At 39.9% G+C, this 22422-nt stretch overlaps 3 protein-coding genes across 19 annotated transcripts in view; 1 reads left to right on the top strand and 2 right to left on the bottom strand.

Moving 5' to 3' along the window:
- The window catches only part of si:ch211-225b11.4 (thyroid adenoma-associated protein homolog), a 30204-nt gene extending 27688 nt beyond the window's left edge, over nucleotides 1–2516 (bottom strand). Inside the window, exons 1-6 of one of the 2 annotated variants that reach the window (XM_017725418.2) lie at nucleotides 2325–2516; nucleotides 2039–2213; nucleotides 594–680; nucleotides 479–506; nucleotides 234–382; nucleotides 20–142 (exon numbers count right to left, since the gene is read on the bottom strand). In XM_017725418.2, coding sequence (XP_017580907.2) covers nucleotides 20–142; nucleotides 234–382; nucleotides 479–506; nucleotides 594–680; nucleotides 2039–2213; nucleotides 2325–2455 — 693 coding nt within the window. In that variant the 5' untranslated portion in view covers nucleotides 2456–2516. The other variant, XM_017725419.2, reaches the window with a different exon arrangement.
- Nucleotides 2517–2563: 47 nt separating this feature from the next.
- si:dkey-174n20.1 (uncharacterized protein LOC796174 homolog) lies at nucleotides 2564–6522 on the top strand. The gene is made up of 4 exons (XM_017725420.2): nucleotides 2564–2935; nucleotides 4074–4316; nucleotides 4577–4879; nucleotides 5826–6522. Exons 1-4 carry the CDS (start codon nucleotides 2815–2817, stop codon nucleotides 6083–6085), a joined length of 927 nt encoding a protein of 308 aa, XP_017580909.1. The 5' UTR covers nucleotides 2564–2814; the 3' UTR covers nucleotides 6086–6522.
- A 592-nt stretch (nucleotides 6523–7114) lies between these two features.
- The window catches only part of camk2b1 (calcium/calmodulin-dependent protein kinase (CaM kinase) II beta 1), a 107097-nt gene continuing 91789 nt past the window's right edge, over nucleotides 7115–22422 (bottom strand). For 15 of the 16 annotated variants that reach the window (XM_037531426.1, XM_017725434.2, XM_037531427.1 and 12 more), the window contains 5 exons: nucleotides 19968–20016; nucleotides 14502–14577; nucleotides 14288–14382; nucleotides 13224–13458; nucleotides 7115–10678 (listed from right to left, as the gene is read on the bottom strand). In XM_037531426.1, the coding sequence (XP_037387323.1) occupies nucleotides 13226–13458; nucleotides 14288–14382; nucleotides 14502–14577; nucleotides 19968–20016 (453 nt within the window). In that variant the 3' untranslated portion in view covers nucleotides 7115–10678; nucleotides 13224–13225. Of the gene's footprint in view, nucleotides 10679–13223; nucleotides 13459–14287; nucleotides 14383–14501; nucleotides 14578–14991; nucleotides 15148–15600; nucleotides 15751–17475; nucleotides 17575–19967; nucleotides 20017–22422 lie in introns of all 16 variants that reach the window. The other variant, XM_037531432.1, reaches the window with a different exon arrangement.

Genomic DNA, 22422 nt, shown 5'->3' with positions numbered 1-22422 from the left:
CTTGGCTGAGAAAACTAACCTCCCCCAAGATGATTTTCACTAGGAATTCCAGAATTTTCAACATAGATGGATTGCCTTTCTGTTCCCCAAACACCAGGGGTGCTACTTGCTCAGGTAGCAACTGGAACACCTGTAGACACACCTGGAGACACCCCAATAGACAGATATGACAACAAAAACTGCCACTTAAAATGAAACAATCAAATAATTTCAAATAGACTTCAGTGTCTGACCTTAACGGTGTGATAACACAGTGGTCCATTTCTTATTGCTTCGTCTTTCATAACAACAGGCAGTAACTCAATGACTTTACTCAACAGAGACGTGCAAGCTTGTCTTAAAACTTCTCGCCCAGTCGTGCTGTCCTCCAGGAACATACAGACTGTTAAAAGAGACACAAAGAAATTCTCCTGAATTTGTTCAGAGCTGTCAAGGAACACACACTTCAATACCAGTATACAAAACAGCTAAAATTCACCTGTCTGGAGTTCCTTTAATGACAGCACCTGCAAACAAAGAGCTACGACATTATATTTCCATTACATATACACAAATCCATCTGCAAAATGATACTTGAATACATGTTTCCTCACCTGCTCCTGGAAGAGTAATCCGTGAAGACATTTTTGGACCTCTTCAGAAACTAGAGGTTGATCAAACTGAGCCAAGTGCTGCAGCATCTGTAAAAGAAACCAACCAAGATTACTTAACTACCAGTCAGGAAAGGGGCTATAAAGACAATACATACAAACTCTGGACCTGTATTTTTCCTCTTTTCTGCTCCTCTACAGCATACAAACTCATTATCCCAGCAGCATTATGCCACCTGCCTAAAGTTACTGTAGCCCTCTTTAGCTCCAGTCCAGCGCACATGCATCGTTTTATGCATGAGCTAAAGGTCTTGAGCTGAATCAGGTGTCTTAGACCTTTAAAAAAAAACACAAAACTCTACCTCGCAGATGGGATACATGGCTCCCCACTCACTAAATAGTGCCACTACACAAGGGATGAAGTTCCAACACAGTTCCTGCAGGAATTTAAATCATCCTAAAGGAATCCTAAACACCTTCTGGAAGCCAGACATTCCTGTAGGACACTTAAATAGATAATCCTATAGGATTCCAGTAGGTATGTCCTCTGTCCTGCTTGACACCTGCACAATGCCAAAAGGTCATGGACTTTTGAAGTGACGCTTCTACATCCAAACACAGCTTTATGTACCAATCAGCCATAACACTAAAACCACATCCTTGCTACTACACTCATGGTCCATTTTATCAGCTCCACTTATCATGCTTGCAATTACAGACTGTAGTCCATCTGTTTCTCTGCATACTTTGTTAGTCCCGTTTTACCCTGATCTTCAGTGGTGAGGACCCCCACAGGGCCACCAAAGAGAAGGTATTATTTTAGATGGTGGATCATTCTCAGCACTGCGGTAACGCTGGCATGGTGGTGTCGTGTTAGTTTGTTATTTGATATGAGTAAATCAGACACAGCAGTGCTGCTAGAGTTTAAAGTTAGTGTCCGCTCACTGTCCACTCTGTTAGACACACCTACCTTGTTGATTCACCTTGTAGACATAAAGTCAGAGACAGCAGTATGTACTGGTCATCCTCCAGTCCTTCATCAGTGGTCACAGGACAGACACTGGATAGTTTTAGTCTCAGTCCAGCAGTGACAGTGAGGTGTTTAAATACTCCAGCAGCACCGCTGTGTCTGATCCACTCAGACCAACTAACACGCCACCACCACGTCAGGGTCACTACAGTGCTGAGAATGATCCACCACCTAAATAAGTCCTGTGGTGGTCCTGACCATTGGAGAACAGGGAAAAATGGGGCTAACAAAGTATCAGAGAAACAGATGGACTCCAGTCTGTAACTGCACAAGTATAAGTAAACATACACAGTAAGTGGAGCTGATATAACAAGGACGTGGCTTTAATGTTATGGCTGATCGGTGTATGTCCAATTGGGTGGCAACTGGAAGCTGGCCACAAGCCAGACATTGTCCATGAAGAGAACAGACAGCTTGCCTGGTCTATTTTCCGACAGGCTGAAGATGTGCTGACCGCCTCCAGCTGTAGAGCCAGTAGGAGCTGGACTAACGGGCGGTGATGCTGTAAAGACTGCATGAGAGCAGCTGGGATTTTCCTCAGCAATTGACAGGCTTCTTCCAAAGAGCGCTCCTTACTTCTCCTCACGGTGGTCCTGTCAGAAAAACGGGCACAACATTATACACTTTACACTTGACAAAACACCAGTTTCTAACCGAGAAACTACAACACTCTTCGATGTCCGTGAGCGGTTAACGCTACCAACCCAGCACTGTCTCTTAGCTTCTTTATGACAGCAGCCAGCGTGTCTTTGACAGCCGGAGCCACACTGTCCTCTGAAATGAACGAAGCAAGACCTGCTTCAAACTGACTCTCAACTGAACGTGTAGAAGTCATTGTGGCAGGTTATTTCACTACTTTTCACACTCAGGACTCCACGTTAACACCTACACTCTAGTAGTATGCAGTAGTGATATAGCGCAGCATGTACGTTCGCTGTCTGCTAGCGCCCCTTACCGTCCTGGAGGTCATCGCCTATTTGAGCTGACAGCAAGGAGGCTAAAAAGTCATATACTGTAACGTTAGTGTATTTTGTGTGGATATGTGACACTGGAATAGCATATAACCCAATGTTTAGTCTTTTTTCAGCAGCCAAATAAAGCGTTAATTTAATGTTAGCTTGCGAGCTAACATAACATTACTGCTCTAGGTTGCCTAGGTAACTGAGCTAGTTGGCTAACGTTAGCTAGTATAAGATGTATCTTTTGTGTACTATTCTTGCCGCACTTTTCTCCTTCTTAGTACTAAAATGGATGAAAAGACGAAACTACTGTATGGACGTGAAACGACTGGATGGAAAAACGGTTCTTATTACCGGTGAGTGAGTAATTCTCCCCTGCTGACGTTAAACCTCTGTTAGCTGCAGCTAGCTAGCTAACACTACATGCCTGGGAACACAGAAATGTTTCAGGTTTTCTCCTTTTATTGTCCCCACATCAGACTGATCCCTGAATATTTCACTCTTTGAGATGTAAAGGCATTCAGAGTGGTTTGATGTGAAGTGTTTCATTGTATGCAAACTTGACCTACAGACTCTATACTGTGGTTGGTCATGGGAAGCAGGGGTCATAATATAACCATTTTACATACTATCCAACTATACAAACCACCACTGAACCTTCATCTGTCTTCGTAGTTTTTATATGTAACGTAGATGATGGTAAAATAGTAAAATCTGGAAAGAAAGTTTTCTTTGGGGGCTATTTGGTCTTACGATACATGCATGTACCCCTCTGCCATGACTGGGTTGAAATAAATAGATTAAATGACATTTTAAGCCAAATGTTGTTTCACACAACTTCATAAAACAGATAACACATAAAAATGTGTCAGACATCAGGCAGCATGCACCATACGACAGTTTCACATAAAAACTTGATGTAAGAGAGCTTCCAGAGGCATTAAACTCTTTAGACCCTAGTTTAGAGTTTGGTTCCTATTACCAACACAGTGAACAATTATGGCTTGGTAAGTTTCTCTAGAAAAGAGCATTTCACATCAAACCACTTTGCCTTTGTTTGCATCTTAACCTCTTAATTGTATAGAATTTTTGAAAAATTGGTGGAGTTTCCTTTTAAGCGAAAAGGGTTTTACTCATTAATTAATTACTCATTAATTGATTTTTTAAAAAGACATGCTATGGCACAGGCTTACAAAGGTTTTAACCACTCATTGGTTCCCATTTGTTAACTGGGTTGTTGCAGGGGTGCTCCATCATTCCTCTGGTTAATCATCCTGCAGAGTTCAGTTCTAATCCTGATCTAACACCTAATCAAAGTGGCCAAGAACATTAACTTAGGGTGGCTTTGTAGGGTTTAGATCTCAAAGGGTAGTGTTGAGCAGACCTGGGTTGAATGTCACCCTGCATTAATATGACTCTACAGAAGGAGGCCAGCAGGCTTGTCTGTCATGTAGGGATGACCTGTATTGATTTTTTTCCCTTTGTCCCTCTCAGGTGGAAACTCTGGCATTGGCAAAGAGACAGCCGTAGCTTTGGCTTTGCGAGGAGCCAGAGTCATCCTCGCTTGTAGGGACGAGGACCGAGCGAGGAAGGCTGTGAGGGAGATCAAGGCAAGGAGCCACAACTTGAACGTCCTGCACATGGAGGTGGACCTTGCCAACATGAAGTCCATACGAGAATTCAGCAAAACCTTCCTACAGAAAGAGAAGAGGCTGGATATTCTCATCAATAATGCAGGTGAGTGTGATAGACAGCTCACAAAGCCTTCAGCTGTAATTGCAGAGACTTGTTTCTATGACTGCACAATATTTTGTGTTCATTGTTATTGCAATATGAATGTATGTATCTGTCTGTCTGCCCTGCGATGGACAGGTGACCTGTCCAGGGTGTAGTCTGCCTTCCACCCAATGAATGATTTCTCTGTAAAGACTCCTCCACACACAGTGATGATCGCAGAGGTTGTATGTCATGTTCTGTTCTGTTCTTGACCTCTCCAGGTGTTCCCAGTGTCCTGAACTGGACCGACGACAACTTCTCCATGTGTTTTGGGGTGAACCACCTGGGACATTTCCTCCTCACCAACCTGTTGCTGCCACGGTTGAAAGAGAGCTCCCCCAGTCGAGTGATCACGCTCACCTGCTCTAATTACAAGTACCAAAGATTGGACTTCCAGGACCTGAACTACAACTTGTTCCCTTTCTTCACCTACTGCCGCAGCAAGCTTGCCAACATTTACTTCACACAGGAGCTTGCACGCATGATGGAGGGAAAAGGAGTGATGGCATATGCGGTGCATCCTGGTGAGATTTTTTAAAAACCAGATCGTAGCCCCTTTGATATGGAGTCCTAACTTATATGTTCAACCATCATATCTCTGTTGTCAGAAGAAAACCTCATGTCTCCATTTTTCAGTTTTTGACATAATTTGAAAATGTCTGTTGCTCTTTATATTGTGTATAAATTTCATGAAGAATGGACTAAAACAAATGGCCCAAAATGACTTGGGGGTGGTGTTTCATTGACGTGCACTGAAAGTAAAGTGGGTTTTTTCCTTTTCCTATAAAGTAACCATTTTGGAGATACAAGTTTTTCTTCCGACAACAGTGATCAAGGCCGTGTGATCATAATGAGTCTTTTTTATATTACGTTTTACTGCACAAATGCATATCACTACCAGGTCAGGAGTGGCTTTTGCTTAATATAATGTGTGTTCATGGAATAAACAATGAGGTTTATAACTAGACGTAGTGTCCACTGAAGCACAGCAGCCATACATTTGTCTTATACTTTCTTTGCAGTATGTCATTTGGAAAAGTTGTCCTTTGCAGCTGCCACTGTGATTAGGGCTGTCACTTCATTAAAATGTTCCATCTTGATGAATCAGCAGTGATTAGTTTACAGTTTGAATGATGATAATGCATATTTTAAAATAATTCTACTGCTCTATCTTGTAGTAAGAAACTGGTGCCTGATGGACACTCATTTATATGCAGTTATCAGTGTTTTAAAGCCTTCTTAGTTCTTCTTTCTCCAGTGAAGTATTTTGCAGTCTGTGAAAGTTTGTAATTTTATGGTTTGATTACTCATTTGTCAAACTAGTCTGTATATTACTAGAGTATTAATAAAATCAGCAGCAACAGCCCTACTGTGATTTTCAGCTAAAGGTGCCACCAGCAGCACATTTTCAAATGGCAGACAGTAATCAGTGTGCCAGTTTGGCTCTTACCTCTCCTCTGATCTATCCAGGTTATGTCCAGAGCAACTGGACCTGCCACTACTCGTTCCTGTTCCAGCTGCTGATGAAGGTCATCATGTTTATGTTCTATGTGTCATGTGAAGCTGGGGCACAGACAGTCGTCCACTGCGCCGTAGCAGACGAGGTCATCACTAACAATGGAGGCTACTTCTGTGACTGCAAACCAGCCAAGTTACAAGCTTTCGCTAATGACGCTGGTGTGGCCAAAAAGCTGTGGGAGGCTAGCGAGAGACTAGTTAAACTCGCCTGAGGACTGGCTGCTTATTTGTGACTGTTTTTTTGTTATTTATGGTCAATGTGATGTTTCTTTTTGACAGTTTTTTTCATCCTTGAATTTTCTTTTTAAATTAATTCCCATTGATTTTTTTTTAAGAGTTCAGCTTCTGCTGTAACGATCCGGATGAGAAGATCCAGGCTGATATTGAGAGTCTCTTGTTGGAATAAATGGATTTTATGAGACAGTATTTAAAGTCAATATGGACTGGAAATCATAATGAATTTCTCTTCAATCCCATGATGTCCTTCTGAGTGAAACACTATCAGGGGGTCTCTGAGCTAGCTGGGAGTTTTGCTTGGTGATTGTCTAGGGGTGGGGGGAGGCGGAGGTGAAACATTATTATTGGTTAATATTCTTTTTCCCCATGTGCTGGTGCACAGTGATGTAATAAAAAATCACAATACGTTTTCCAGGTGGGTAAAAGTCACTTTGATCAAAATATACTGGGAAATAGATCATTTTGTCTTTTCAAAGGTACAATACAGTAGTGTGCAAAAGTTTAGGCACCCCTGGTCAAATTACATTTTGTCACTTTTCTAAGTGAAATATTTTGATGCACAGTTACTGATAATTTGCCAAGTTTAACATATTGGGAAAAATATTAAACAAAAAATGTGGCCTATGCAAAAGTTAGGCACATTATATATTTTATTTTGTTCCCAATATGTCAAACTGAGCAAATAAATAGTGTGCTCTAAAATGTGCAGAAATACCACCAGTTTCTTCCCTGTCCAGGATGTGTTCACTTACTTTCACTTAGAATATATATATATATATATATATATATATATATATAAATCAAACAGTTTAAATATTTGCATAAGACTGTACAATAAACTGTACGTAATGTGACCAGTGACCCAAAGTGTTGAAAAGATGGTCAATTTTATTTTAATTTTTTTTCCACTTTGGCTTTAAAGGCTTGTTTGGCTGATTACATAACATTAATACAGCTTGGCTGGAAAAAGGAACTATATTTCGAGAGAAAGATTAGCCTGATCCTTCAGTATTTAAATCTTCATTTTTATTTAGAACACTTGAACACATTTCCTTAAGTCAGGTAACACATAGAGCAGGTTCGGGAACAGAGCAACAATAATAGTAAGAATAATCAGAGAAATTAAACAGATTAATATCTTATACAGAAACTCAAAACTGACAAGAAGGCTACCGTGAAGACTTCAACTTCAGAGAAACTACCCAGTGAGGTGGAACGGAAGAACAGCTTTGGGGGGGGGGGGGTGGTTCGGGGGTCAGGAATAGAGTGAAAACAGTACGGTACTAAAAACAAAGTAGAGCTCTGTGTTGTCAGTGCAGGTAATAGTATTAGTGTAATTCACATCTTTCTGAAGCGTGCACATGTTTAACTTATTATGTGGTGTGTTGTAACTGTTGTAACTATCGTTTATGGTACATTTACACTTGAGGGTGGGATCACGTCCCCTGACGCAATCAAATGTGCTCAAGAGTTGCCAGAAACAATTAAAGAGCAACTCCACACTCTTCAGGCAGATGTGTCTTAAACAGCACTGGCAAAAGCACAACCACTAATTACTTCGCTGTCTATTGATGAGAATAATTCTATTATTCCAGCTGAATGAGAATGGGATATTCAGCGATTCGTGCACTCCTGTTGTAACTACTGTAATACTACAGCATTTGTGATGTAGAAAAGTCTCAAGACGTGTTCACATCCTCTTCCTTCATAAACGTCAGCCACCCTGCATTGACAACAATGAGCTTGAATACAAAAGCATGCCATTGAAATATCACCACCAAATTTCATAATCTTAATCTCGACAACGTCATTATAGCTTTCATTTAAATAATCTGCATCTTTATCATCTTTGAGACAAAAATAGTTTATGCACTTACAAAGCTTGGAAAATAGATAAGAGAAAAAGGTTTAGTTAACCAGCATTCAATAGAAAATGAAAATGACCAAAAAAAGAAAGTTTTAACACCAAACTTTTGTGTTTGAGTGACTCATGCAAAGAAATTCAGGCTAAAATGCTAGTAAACTGCCGCTTTAATACTGTGTGTCCTGTTTAATAGTAATAATGTGCATCCTCACTTTTTTTTACATGATTCTTTTCAATGCTAAACACACAAAGAAGGACATTAGTACATTTTTACATGCTGTTTTTGTTTTTGTTTTATTTTTTGTGCTTTTTTTGTGTTTTTTTGTTTTGTTTTTTGGATTTTGTCATTATATGTTCAGGGAGTTGGAGTGACGGGGTGTTTTGAGCACACATATGTAATAGTCTCATATCACTTTCTGTCAAGACAAGAGACAAGATGATGCATCCGGAATTGGACATGAGGGGATCTACAGCGAAGAATCAACTCTGAAAGTACACCCAAGTCAATAGCACAACACTAGAGCAAAAACAGATACCCAGGTGGTTTTTGCCTCATGGGGTCGCTCCAGTTGATGGATGGGTTGTTTGTCAGCTTTTATGAATCTTTTCAGCTTTGAAAAAAAGGGGCTTTGGGACATGTAAACGTCTACCAGAGCTGTAATGTCAATCAAAATCTATTCAACTAAAGCCTGATACCTTCACTATGCTTTAGAAGAGTTCAAGAGTAAAATGAGCGTGTCACTGTAAAGACACAGAATGGGGGGGGGGGGGGGGGGGGGGGGAACTGTACAACCGACATGAAGTTAAAAGACATGTCAAGGAAAAAAGTGAGATAAAACACTTAAATAAATAAATAAATAAATACGACCTGAGGACACAAACAATGAATGAGCCTCTGAAATGGCCTTGCTTGTCCCCCCTGGATCACACCAGCCAAGGTCAAACGGTTACTCTGTTCACCTGGCCATTAGGCTTCTCTCAGACTTGAGTCCCTCATGCCTGCCAGCAGCTCCAAAGCCGACCAAACACCAGCTGTTCTGAGTGTGATATGTTGCGTTACATGTCCATCTTCTTAAGTACACTTCATAGACTAAACTTTCTAATTGTCCTTGCATTACAAAAAGCTTCTCAACGATGCAGACGCAATGAAAAAAACTTCCCGTCTCTGTGCTCAGTTATCGAAAAACAAGATGCCGTACTGGCAGCCTAACCACGGGGTATACCTTCACATCCAGGGTAGCAATACGCTTTCAAGTACAAACAATCTCCTTCAAAGAGCCTTAAAAGCTAAAAACAAACACAATGTATATATCTATATATGTGTCTCCTCTGAAAACAAAATATCGAAAAGTAACACTGATAATATCAAACAACTTAGAAATGATATTAAAACACAAAAACACTTTGCCGCCTGCAATTCAAATTAGCCCTACTTAGATCTTCAGTCAGCCTCGGCCACCTCAGAGATTAGTGCTACATGCTTCCTCCTTATTTAAGTTTTAGCCTTGCATTAGCCTTTTACATCATCACATTGAAGAACAGTATTAGCCTCCTTCAAAAGTTATATGAGGAACCCACTAACAGGTGCTGTCTGGACGTGCATGTCCTCTCCACAAGCAGGAACTGCTCCTGCTAGAATATGTAGCACCTTTAGCAGGATTATGGCTTATAGTTAAGAGCTGGGCTGATAAGCTACAGATGTATACAGAACCTGTCCTTTCCAGGTTCAGCTGACCTGTTCAATTCTACAGCATAATACCAATATCATAATCATGATGCTGCTGAGATCAGGCTCAAATAAGCAACGATATGTGACCACAATGTGACCCGATGTGACCACAATGTGACCCAAGATGGAGTTTATTCTGATTTGGAAAACATCTTAGTATCTGCACTCTCTTTTCACATTGAGTGAAAGGAGGGGAAAAAAAGGGCACAAATGAAGACTGGAAGACCCCAAACATATCGCTGTCTTTAAAATCACTCCGTGCCCTACACACACGGACGAACCTGGACCGTCACTTCTGGACTGTGAGCTTTAAATCGTCAATCACATGGAGAAGCCTATACAAAAAAACACTGTGCTTCAACAATCTGCCCTCCTTTGTTACTATAGAAACAGCCACTGTGAATACACCGAGTGTCATGCTATCTGGCAAAAAAAAAAAAGTTTGCGCAAAAAGAAAGACTAATATCGGAAAATCACTGGCATCCAGAATTATGAATTGTACAAATGACACGCAATTGCTTTTGTGTTGTAATAATTATAGTAATAATAATAATAAACAACATTAATAACAATATATTAATCATAATATTAAAAATGTACACACTTTACGTGTGAAACACGGACAGTGAGAGAGTAAGCATGACGTGTCATGTGAACACAAAGGGCCTTGCCATCCATTCCAGTCAGGACCACCGGACTCCGCTCAGCATTCACTCATAGCAGGGTGTGGCAACACAGGTGGGAGGAGTGGGGGGAACACGGGCGTGGGCGGGGTGGACATTGCACAGAGACGTGATTGACAAGTGAGGGGCGGAGCCCAGTGTGGTAGGGTCAGGCACTGCAGACTCAAAGCCACATGACACTGGACTTCCTCTTCTTCCTCCCTCGCTCTCTCTCTCTTTCTTCCTCTCTCTCTCTCTCTCTCTCATTCTCTGGCTGGGTGCTCTTCTCAGATGTGGCTACAATGAGCTGTCCCTGCAAAGAAACAACCCAGACATATCAATGACATTTATCTTATACTTTTAGAAGTTAATTTAACCTTTGGATCATATCATGCCAAACCACCGGTGCTCAATGTGATCCAATCACATGTCTACAGCTCTTAAGCCCTTAAACAATTCACTTATTATTATTATTCAGTGACTAAAAATGATTTCATTCATGCTAGGGGAGCCGCACGTTGACTGATTCGCGACTTGACTCAGACTCGCCCTTAACTGACTCGAGTTAAGGTCTGTAGCATTTTAGCTTGAGAAAAATGTAAACAAATTAAATTAGGAGCATCAGTGTAATTGTCTAAAACATTTCCAGCCTTATGTATACAATTTGTCTGTGAGTTCTGCTACAATGCAATGCCAATACAATGTAATTACTGTAATACAACTCTCATTCAGCTGGCAGCCACATCAAGTGTATTATGGGTTCAAGTAAAAAGCTTTTCATAATAGAAAAAGCTTCAGTCGGATGGACAGAATGAATATGCACAATTCATGTGGTGTTTACAGGAAAGAGGCAAACTTGAACATCTGGAAAGCAAGTATGTTAACTAGTGAAACAGCTAATTTTGCAGAGGTTTTAATAAGATAAACAAGTAAATAACTAAATAGTTGCACTATTGCACTAGCAAGCAGACTGACAAACCAATCCTTTCAAGTCTTTTCCCTGTGAACACTGCAACTGTAATTGCATGTAACATGTCAGTTCTGTCCTTTAGACTAAAGGTTTTTCTAAAATGAAAGGCTTGTTATTTGAAGGATTAACTACTGTATAATTCAATACAACTGAGACTCATACCAGAGATGTGCATGAAGTGACTCTCTAAATACTATGACGCTAATATGTAAAGTATGTATTTATGAGAGTGAGAGTCTGGACCCAGAGACAGATCCTGTGTAAGGAGTTCATTTCCTGAATGTGGTTTATGTTTAGACCAATCTTAGTTCCTGTGGTGTGGAAAAATATTCAAGCATTCCAAGACAACAACAAAAAAAACTGTTCCCTAAAACTGAACGCTTTGCTAGGACATCTGCTCTCATACATCAAAAATAAAGTCAAATGTTTCTTGCAAAAACAAAAGAAAAATGTGCTCCTAACAAAAACAAATAATCTGGGGCAAAATTTTGACACTACACTGTTAGAGGTCGGCAATATGGAAAGAATTTAATAAAACAATATTTTACACAAACATTTATATATCGCATTATTTACATTATACACTACATCACCCAAAAGCCATCCAAATCATTGAATTCAGGTGCTCCAATCACTTCCATGGCCACAGGAGTAAACACCAAGCCCCTAGGTCTGCAGACTGCTTCTACAGACATTAGTGAAAGAATGGGTCGCTCTCAGGAGCTCAGTGAATTCCAACGTGGTACCATGATCGGACGCCAGTCGTGAAACTTCCTCACTTCTAAATATTCCACAGTCAACTGTCAGTGGGATTATAACAAAGTGGAAGCGATTGGGACCAACAGCAACTCAGCCACGAAGGCCACATAGCAGGCCATGTAAAATGACATAGCGGGGTCAGCGGATGCTTGGAAGAGCTTGACTGGTCTGCACAGAGTCCTGACCTCAACCCGATAAAAGACCTTTGGGATGAATTAGAAGCCAGGCCTTCTCGTCTAACATCAGTGTCTGACCTCACAAATGCACTTCTGGACGGTTGGTCAAAAATTCCCATAAACACACTCCTAAACCTTGTGGAAAGAATTCCCAGAAGAACTGTTATAGCTGAAAAGGGTGGGATGACATCATATTGAACACTATGGATTAAGAATGGGATGTTACTCAAGTTCTTATGCGTGTGAAGGTAGACGAGTGAATACTTTTGGCAATATAGTGTATATTTCCCTGAGGTTTAATAAATGAGACCATACAACAAAGAACTATGAATGCATCATTATGGAAACGGTGGGCTGTTGCGAATATATGGTGTAACTGATATTTCATAACATTTTTGCACATGCTGATACATACACTTTTATAAACTGCAGAAATTGGGGCTAAAACCTGTTTGTAGAGGGTTATAAATGCTGTAAAACTGATTAAAATGCAGACATTTTAGTACAGTAGCCCAGTGTCACATTCTACTGTTCCTGAGTATAGTAAATATGTCATCAAATATCTGTTTGAAATATCTGTCAAATCTAAACATCTGTCCCATATATTTTTAATACAGATATGATTTCAATGTCACTGTGAATCCCTAAAAAGATCCTATAGTGCCACATAACAAGGCACTATTAGAAACTATAAAGAAATTTAAAGAATATAAAAGAATTTTTATTTAATGATTTACATACTGCGCTGCACTAAATCCACCTAAACAGAATAAGTTATGCTGTCTTTGTAATGAAACCTGTAGTTATACAGCATTCAGCATAGAACTACTGATGATATCCACTCAGAAAAGGCATATTGTGCTCCAATTTATCATGATTTATAAAATATTGTCATCGTTGCCCTTTCCTGTGGAAAACATCTACATGCACTGTTGCAATGTAGAAGAGCTGACCTTCATTGGAGTGGAGCAGCAGGGGCCCCAGAGCAGTGGAAATGAACATTCTGCCACTTGGAGTCCCGGCGATGCCACACCCTCGTCTCCTCTGACTGGCTGCTGCGTGGCCGGCCCTGCCCATCTACGTACTGTGTGAGACGGATGTAGGCTATGCAGGCGGCGTCTTCACCGATCAGGTGTACGTGAGGGTTCAGAATGGTGGTATGGATGGGCTTGCTGTTCTTAGACAATACTAGACAAGAGAAATGATTCATTAATATATCATTTTAAGCATTTGAGCATTAGGGTACTTGTAGTAAAGCTGCTGAAACCTGAGGAAGTTTAGAACATGTAAGAGACAATGGAAAATTCTGGGTGAATGCACTGCATGAACAGCAGCACTGAATTGTCTATTTTGATGAAACTAGATTAAGAAAACTAAGATAGTAAGAAATGTGTCCAAAGGTTTTAGTTTTGAAGCATAGTTTTTATGGAAAGGTTTATGTGCCGAACTGAAAAGCAAAACTTTTCACTTCTCTTGAGCTTTTCCTGAAAAGCAATACATTTAAAAAACAAAATGCTTGATTTGTGTCAGAAACAAATACAATCCACACTGACCTGTAATCAATGCAAAACTATACTGCTTTCCACCGTGCAATACTTCAAACAACATGAAATCAGTGTAAGGGATACTTTACTTTTCATTCAGGCATGTTTTCCACATTCCACTGCTTAAACGGAAACTTCCATGCATTGCATTTCCACTGTTTTGGCTACATTTTAATGAGGCATATGTGTCTAAAGTACTGTGTGGTGGAAAGCAATATAGTTTTGCATTGATTACAATTCAATGTGGATTGTATTTGATTCTGACACAAATTAGGCATTTTGTTTTTAAATGCAAATTTTTATGTATTGTTTTTTAGTATAGAGGTCCAGTGAGGTTTTGCTTTTCACTTCATGTATTCCAGTGTGTCATTACTGACAGTGAAAATGCCATGTGTATATTGCCTTTCATGTTTCTCCACTGTAGTGACTGCACTTCAATTTGGCACAAATTTCTCTCCATACTGTTTACTCACAGTTCTCAAAGTAGAATCTGTGGAAGTCCATGCCCTCCACCAGGTTACCCAGAGCCTCTGGCTCAAATGAGGTCAGACCAGGGTCACAGATTTTACTGTATTCAAACAAAACACAATCAGTGATTTCATTTTTCAACACTAACCTTCAGCCAAAACTGAAAATGGAAATCAGATACACAAACACAGTACAGCACAGAAACATTTAACATCTTACGCATAAGCTTCAAAGTCTCCATTGTTAATGGCCTCAATAAGCTGCTCAGTGATTTTGATGATCTCCTGTTTGCGTGCTGTCAGAGGAAGAAGAAAAGGAAAAGGCAAGAGCAATATTTAGTTTTTCTGTCTCTCACACAACAACATACAATAAGTACGTAAGTGCATTAGTCATGAACCATCTTCCAGAAGAAGCAAAGGTCACATACAGGATTGGATGCATCTATTTTGCAAATACTAAATAAACCACCCATGATGCCACAACACACAAATCGTCCCATCTCTGCCTCTGGTGGTCAAAGGGCTTCAACTACCACAAAGTCCCTGAAATCTCTGAACGATCTACTTTCTCCAGGTTTGTCAAGGAAGCAACCAGGTCAGACACGTTAGTCCGTTAGCATCGCTGGTAAGACACTCAACCCTGCAAACCCACAATATGTTGCTGCATTGCTAATGCTAGCACCACTGCTAGTACTAAGGACTGTACTCACAGTGTAAGGGAGGCAGGGGGCTGGAGGAGGGCTGGGGGGGAGGGGGGGAGGGTTGGGTGGGAGTAGTGAGGGGTCGGCTGGGTGCTGTTGATTCAGTGTCTGCCTGGGGGACAGGATTCCTGCGCACACTGCTCACCAGGTCTGTGAGACGTGACACTGAGATGATCATCAGCAAAGCGAATGTGAGGGAGGACAGGAGACACGGGGCGGAAGGAAAAGAGAAAAAAGTGATGAATGGAAATGAAGAGAACAGATACTGAAGTAGACACTGAAATAAACAATAGTAGAAACTACAAGGGGAAAGCCATTGCTATAAAATCCCAGGTGACTGCTTAATTGTTGCTAGGTATCCCAGGAGGCTGGCCACTGCTGTTATCCCAAGTGTTCACTAAGTTGTTGGTAGGCCGTTGCTATGGTACACCGCTACTATGCTATTCCAGGTGGTTTCTGAGGTGTTGCTGGGTCGTTGCTAAAGCATGTGTGTGTAAGTGTGTGTATATTATATGTATAATGTAATGTCTATGAGGTGGCCAAAAAGCAGTTGCTCTATTGCTCTGTTGCTCTGAAACGAGTGGTCACTGCTTGTATCCTCTCCCCTCTTGTACTTACTCTGCATGGGAGTGTTTGGGGTTTGAGGGGTGGGAGGGGCAGTAGGAGCAACGGGGGCAGCTGGGGGGTTATTGGTGCTGCCCTCACCATCAGCTGTAGGGCCTGAGCCCTTACGCACCACTCCCAGCAGGTCTGTAAACTTGGTGGCAGCTGGGGGGGGTTAAGGAAATGGGGAGCAGAGAGCAGAGAGATGGGTCAGCATGGAGTCATAGAGCACGAAAGACAATATAGATATAGCAATTGAGGGTAAATAACATGCAGAAACAGCCATCAGTGGTCACAGAACACTGATCTAACATTGCAACATGAAGCACCAACATTCTAAATTTGGTAGCTGGCTTTACAGTGTAGAACAGAATGAAGGTGGGATGCTCTGTGACCGTAATATTCCGGAGTGATGGCGGGAGTCTTCTAGAACAGTAGAAATGGGGGAATACATTCTAGATTCTCTTTTAGAATCAATTACAAAATTTTAGTACTAGTTTTTGAATCACTTAATGGTTTAAACCTTACATACATTTCTGAGTGCCTAATAAAATATGTTCCGAATCTAGCTTTAAGATCATTCAGTGCGAGCCTTCTCCATATTCCATGTATAAAACTTAAAAAGAGTTTTGTTTTTATGCACCAAAGACCTGGAACACATTACCAATAAACATCCGTCAGGCTAAACACAGTTTAGCCACATTCGTCAGTTAAAAACATATTTCTTTACTTTAGCTTTTAACTATTTTTTTTCCTTTGTTTTTACTGGAAAATTACGATTACTTGCACTTTCTTGTTAGTTGTATTTTTATTTATACTTTAATCTTATACTTTTTTTTTTACTTGTAATTATTATTAATATATCCTCTTTTCTGTTATTTAGTTGTTTATTTATTCTAGAACATTCTAGAAACTCCTAACAATCAAAATATTATGTTTAGGTTATCCTAAAAATCTCTATCCTTAAAAGCCTCCAGAGTCAGAGTGAATCAGGTGGCTTTTTCATATTCAAACGAGAACATCGCTACAAAGCTAAACTTGCTCTGAATCAGCACAGATTCTCCAAGACAACTGATGCTTATGGGTGCTGGGAAAAGGCTAAATCATCTGGGGAAAACCTGGCTTAAAAACCTGGCCAAGTCCATTCACAGTTGGTACAAACAGCTGCAAGGATAAAAGCTGCTACTTAATTGTCATATGAAGAAAGGACAGTAAAAGAGGCCATTATTTTAAAATATAATGAGGCCCTGGACTGCCAGAGGGAACAATAGATAGCATTACTCATTTTTTTGCGTTCACTGTGAACAGTCATTAAGTTGTTCTCTGGGAAGACATTTCAGTGACAGAACTGCCTTATTATTACAGAGAAGCACTAGATTAATACAGTTAAGGGTATCTGTCAGTTCTGTTTTTCTTTTTAGCCCAGAGGTCTATGCTCACCTTCAGAAACTCCAGCAAAAACATACATTTTCAGGAAAGGAAAAAAAAAAAAGGTACCAAAGTGCACCTTCTCATCATTAGGGTGGTATCCTCAAGGGTACAAAGACAACTCCTTTTGTTAGACAACATAACAGTATAATAAACTGCTGCATCTGTTTATTTTAAAGTTGCATTAAATCTATATATGCTGTTTTGCATTTATTTTTCTATTTCAAAAGGTTACCTTATAAGTGAACGTAGTGTACCTTAAAACTCGCGTAAAGCGCACAATTGAACCTTGATGACCACTTTGTAGCTTTGATGGTACAGTTCCATTGTTTGTACTTTGAAAGTCAAAAATGAACCTGTACAGTGCCCTTTCTTTGACAGTGCACTGGGCAATGTAACAGCTAAATGAGAAGCCAAAAATGAGGTGAAGCGTCAAAGGCAATAGCAGACAGTGTCACTCACTGAAGACAGCAGGGGCAGGGCCTTGAGCGGTGTGGGCGTGGTCAGGCTGGGAGCTGGGGTTTGATTGGGCGAGACCTGAGCTGTGATCTACACTCTTTCCTATGGCCCGTCCCCCCCGACATCAACAAACAGAGAGATGAAAGGAAAGACAGGCATACGGGTCACAGCAAGGCTGCACAATGTACTGTTTGTTAATGAATATCGTGATTTTGCCCTTTGCAATACTGATATCACGAAAAGCTGAAACATGAAAATGAGCCCTCTAACCAATCAGAACATGTTTCAGTAGAGTCATACACAAAAGCCTGCAAACTTATGCAAATTTTAATTTTAGTTTCTAAAAGTTTCTATTTACTTGCTGATTTCAACATATTGAAAAAATTAAATATATAATGTACCATATAAAATTTTATATATGCCAAATTTCATGTTTTTTTTCCAATATGTTAAATACAACAAATAAACAGTTACTGTGAATTTAAGTGTGCAGAAATGTGTTCACTGCAGAGGATGTGTTTACGTATTTCCACAGAACACTAATTTGACCAGGGGTGTGCAAAAAGACTGTATGCTTTGAGCATTTTGGCCAGTCAGTTTAAGATGAGTGTTTCTGTGGGTGTTTTGATTCATATAATCCTTTACCTTGTCTCATTACTGGTTGACCGATGCATTTTATTGTTCGTATATTGCAACTGCATTATGAGACAATATATTCACAGCTGTAGTATTTTGTCCAGATTGTGCAGCCTTACGTCAGAGAGATAACAGAACAATGCAGAAGGACTCACCCACTGCACACTTCAATGTTTTGCTTCAGTGCAATACAAACTGATATGATTTACGTTTGATAACTAGTAGCTGAGATTAATGTTAGAGCTAGAAATCACCAAAGAGTGCAGTGCAGATGTCGACTAAGACATGTGAAACAATGAATCAGAGAGATGAGAATAAAAAACAGACTGTGGGCTGAAATGTAATGGAGTGGAATGGAATGATCCAAGGTTAACAGGGAATAAAGTCATGTCAAACAGACACATTCAAAGCTAAAAAAAAAATATCAGGCCCCATAGACAATAAATAAATACAATGTTCACCACTTGACAGAACACAGAAATTGAGCTAGAAGTATTGTAAAGAGTGGACATCAACATCTACATGACAAACCAACTCCTTTTACAACAATTACTATCAACCAGAGCTGAAAACAAAGTTTATCCAAAGCCATTATTCAACTGATCATCATTATTGTAGGCAATATCCATTAAAAACAGCAGGTGATAAGCTTCAACAGAACAGCTGCTGCTGCTGACTAACTGGTAATCCAAATCCAAACTATTTCAATATTTCTAACTCCAAACCACACACATGGACTGTATACGTTACCTTCTTACTGTCGCTTTTGGTTGCTGCAAAAAAGTGGGTGTCATAACTACAGTATCGCCAGGGAAGCTTTCAGCCTCATACACACAGCCAGTGTTTCCCAGTAAAAGTTAATTATAGCACAAGGTGCCCTTGCCCAACACTAGTTGTAGCGAGTAACAGTGACCACCCACACACTCTCTCTCACTCACACATATCAGTAATAGTCCTTTAGCTACAGTGAAGTTTACAGTAAGCTGCAGTGGCTTCAGCTTAAGGCTTTATTTAGTCCCAGCACCAGTCATTCCTCCTGGCACAGAAGAGTCCTGGTGAAAGCTGAAAAATTGGGATTTCTTTTATTTCCCTCAGTTATGTTGTGGCCGATTCCCACCCGCAAGTTAGAACACTCCCATCACATGATGCTTCCATGCACATGCTTCCTTCAAAACACATGAAACACCACCAGATCCTTTCAAACTGCTGGTAACATAAAGTCACGGGACAACTCAACGCGTTTGGTAGAGAACGCTAACAGCTAATTCTGTTACGTCAGGTAACAGACACCTTTGCTAACTAGCACCAAGAGGGAGGACCATCTTTCCCACTCAGAGAGAGTGAGGCCAATATTCTCTTGGAATATTGGCCACTGCTGGGGATCTAACTTGTGATCTCCTGATGGTAGGGTCAATAGGGTCAACAGTATTTATTTAATATTCGTTGCTTGGATGAAAAACAAACTCTCCTGGAACATTAATAATTCTTTTACTGGTACTTAAATGTGGATTCTTTGGAGTGATGCCATTGAAGAACGACTTTTGGGTCCCTAAAGCAGTGGTTCTAAAACTGGTCCTGAGGGACCACCCAGACGATCTGCAATTTTGCTCTATCCCATCTCCCAACACGTAGGAATAGAGCAAAATGTGGAGGTCCCTGAAGAGCCATTTGAGAACCACTACTCTAAAGAACAAAAGTGACATTTTTTGTAATCCTTTTTGAAGCTTAAAAAACTTCCACATAATGTGAAGCTTCATTCAAGCCAAGAACCATACAGGAACCATTATCATTGAGTTTCGACAGAACTTCAGAACTTCAGGCAACGTTGTTGCGCCATTCCAGCCAGATTTGTCTCTCACCTTTCATGTCTTCGTCTTCCACTGTGGCATTACTGCTGTCGGATGACTCCTGGAGCAGGAACAAGATAAGATAACTGTTAAAAATGACCTCAGGTGTTAATTTCAGAACACCGAGGGGCAGTACATACACCCCACATAGGCACACGCAAACACACACGTGTATCCTAAATGAACATTTTAACAGCAAAACCCCAGAGATCACATCCAATTAACTGTTCACCAATGCGTGGCAAACCTCATTAGACCAGTTGCAACATACTTGTTATATACAAACACACACAAACACATTTATATATATATATATACGAACACATTTCATACTCCACAGCTCAGTCATCAGCTGAAACAACTTTTATTTCTGAACATTTTTTTCATGTTCTCTTATATAAAGTTATAAATGAGGTACACTAATCAAGACAATTCCAGTTAGACCAACATAAACCTCAACAAGTATGCAAAGCATCATTTGCTAGAACTCACTTTTACAGCAAAGCAAAATGTAGAGCTCCATTCCTGAGCTTTAAATATGCATTTTGGTCTCTAGCATTAGTGAGTGGGTGAAGATATTTGTTTCTGCATTGCATAATCATTCAAAACACCACTGGCCACTTACTGCTGTACGATGCAACATTATCCTAGTTTACACTTCATATTAACTTCCGATCATGGAAATTCAATGGTAGTAACAGGACCTTTACTAAACAAAGCCACTTTGCTTATAGTTGCCTTATTCAATTCCTGTATCTGGATATAGATCTGTGTCTCCCTCAAAATATTTACATTTTTGAATGCAAATATGGGCTATTGTGTTTTTCCAATGTTAAAAGTGAAAGTAGCCATGCCTGAAGCAAACAGCAAAACAAAAAAATAGGTTCAATGTATGAAAATGCAAAATTCTGCAAGTTATTCTGTGGGATTTTAATGCTATGTTAGTGCCAAGCTAATTACGGTGTGCATTTACTTTTGCTACTTAAGCCAGCTCTGCTCAAATATGGATATGTGAAGCTTATAACAGACATTCAAACAATGCTATCTTCACAATGAATGTTTTACAGGGAATCCTTCAGTAAAGCCTAACATAATATTACTAGAAGAGCCTGTTAGCCTGTTTCAGTCTAACATATGCCTCATTACCTTAGGATCCAGACACGTTCTAATCACAAATGCAGTTCTATGTATCTTTTAAAGCATACACAGGCGACATCCAGATATGGGATATATTTAAATGGCATGAGTGTACAGGGTTACTCTCTGACTCTTCCAGCAGATTACTTTGTATGGAGTCTATGATGGATATACTCGTCTAGTAGATAAATTAAATGGGGTCTAAAAGGACAGAGAAAAGAGAACAGCTCAAACTCTTTCTTGCCCTCATTTCAACCCTCTTGAGCAGAGAATCATATGAGGAAAGATGGAAAGAGAAAGAAAGAGAGAGAAAGAGAGAGAGAGAGAGAGAGAGAGAACGACAGAATGATGTCACGAGAGTAAGGAGGAGGGAGGGGGGCACCTGAGAAAAAGAATGGAGCACCTGCCATGGCCGAGCCATGGCCATCACCAAGGACATCAGAAGCTGCTGTAAATAGGCCGGCTAGGCTGTCAGTATGTGGGACGGTATTATTAGGTGCCTTTGTTCAGTTATTATCAGTCGTACAATCACATCGCACATCTCTTTACTATGTTTACAAGATGTGGCAGATTCACACATTTACAGATGCACATCTGACATTAAAGACATTAGGTTTGCTACTATTGACTATATCAGTAGTGGAGTATTCTACAATATCTATCAAATTTGATAATTACTCGAGCAATCAGAGTTTTCAAAAAATGCCAAACAATTAAAGGGACTCAACAATACAAACCATGTATAACCTCTGAAAAATTCCAGAATACATTAGCATAAAAAAATAAACTACCAAGCCTTTAAAGAAACTTCCTTACAAATAATATTTAAAAAGATCTTGAGGGAAAAATGCATCTGTCCATCAAGCTCTGTTTCTGTTTCTTCAACTACCAAAGGGGAAAAAAACAGAAATTGAAGTGTATTATTCTATTAATATGTTATTAGGCTAATCAAATTCATACTAGCTTATAAACAGCATCCTCTACTACATAAATCTTTCCTAGAGTGCTACTTAAAATGAAAGACCACACAAAAACTTGGAATTATGTTGTATTATTATACTAATATGTGATTCCAGTACATTAATTCAAGTTATTGCTACAGGGAGGATCAGTACCTTCTACCTCTTAACAAACAATTCCCTAAAAGCTATTTAAAACAGAAAAAAGAGGGCAGAAATAGCATTTGAGGGTCATTATGCAAGTACATCATGCTTGTATGCCAACTCAAACATTCTAGCCTGACAAGCAATACATCTTTCCTAGAGTGCTACTTAAAACAGATGAAAAGACTGATCTTCTACTGATCTACTTTTTGTTCGAAAGAGCTACG

The sequence above is a fragment of the Pygocentrus nattereri genome, chromosome 20 (assembly GCF_015220715.1).
Source record: "Pygocentrus nattereri isolate fPygNat1 chromosome 20, fPygNat1.pri, whole genome shotgun sequence".
Taxonomy (NCBI): Eukaryota; Metazoa; Chordata; class Actinopteri; order Characiformes; family Serrasalmidae; genus Pygocentrus; species Pygocentrus nattereri.
Note: the sequence above shows the minus strand (reverse complement) of the source record. Positions and strands in the feature narration are given on the sequence as shown.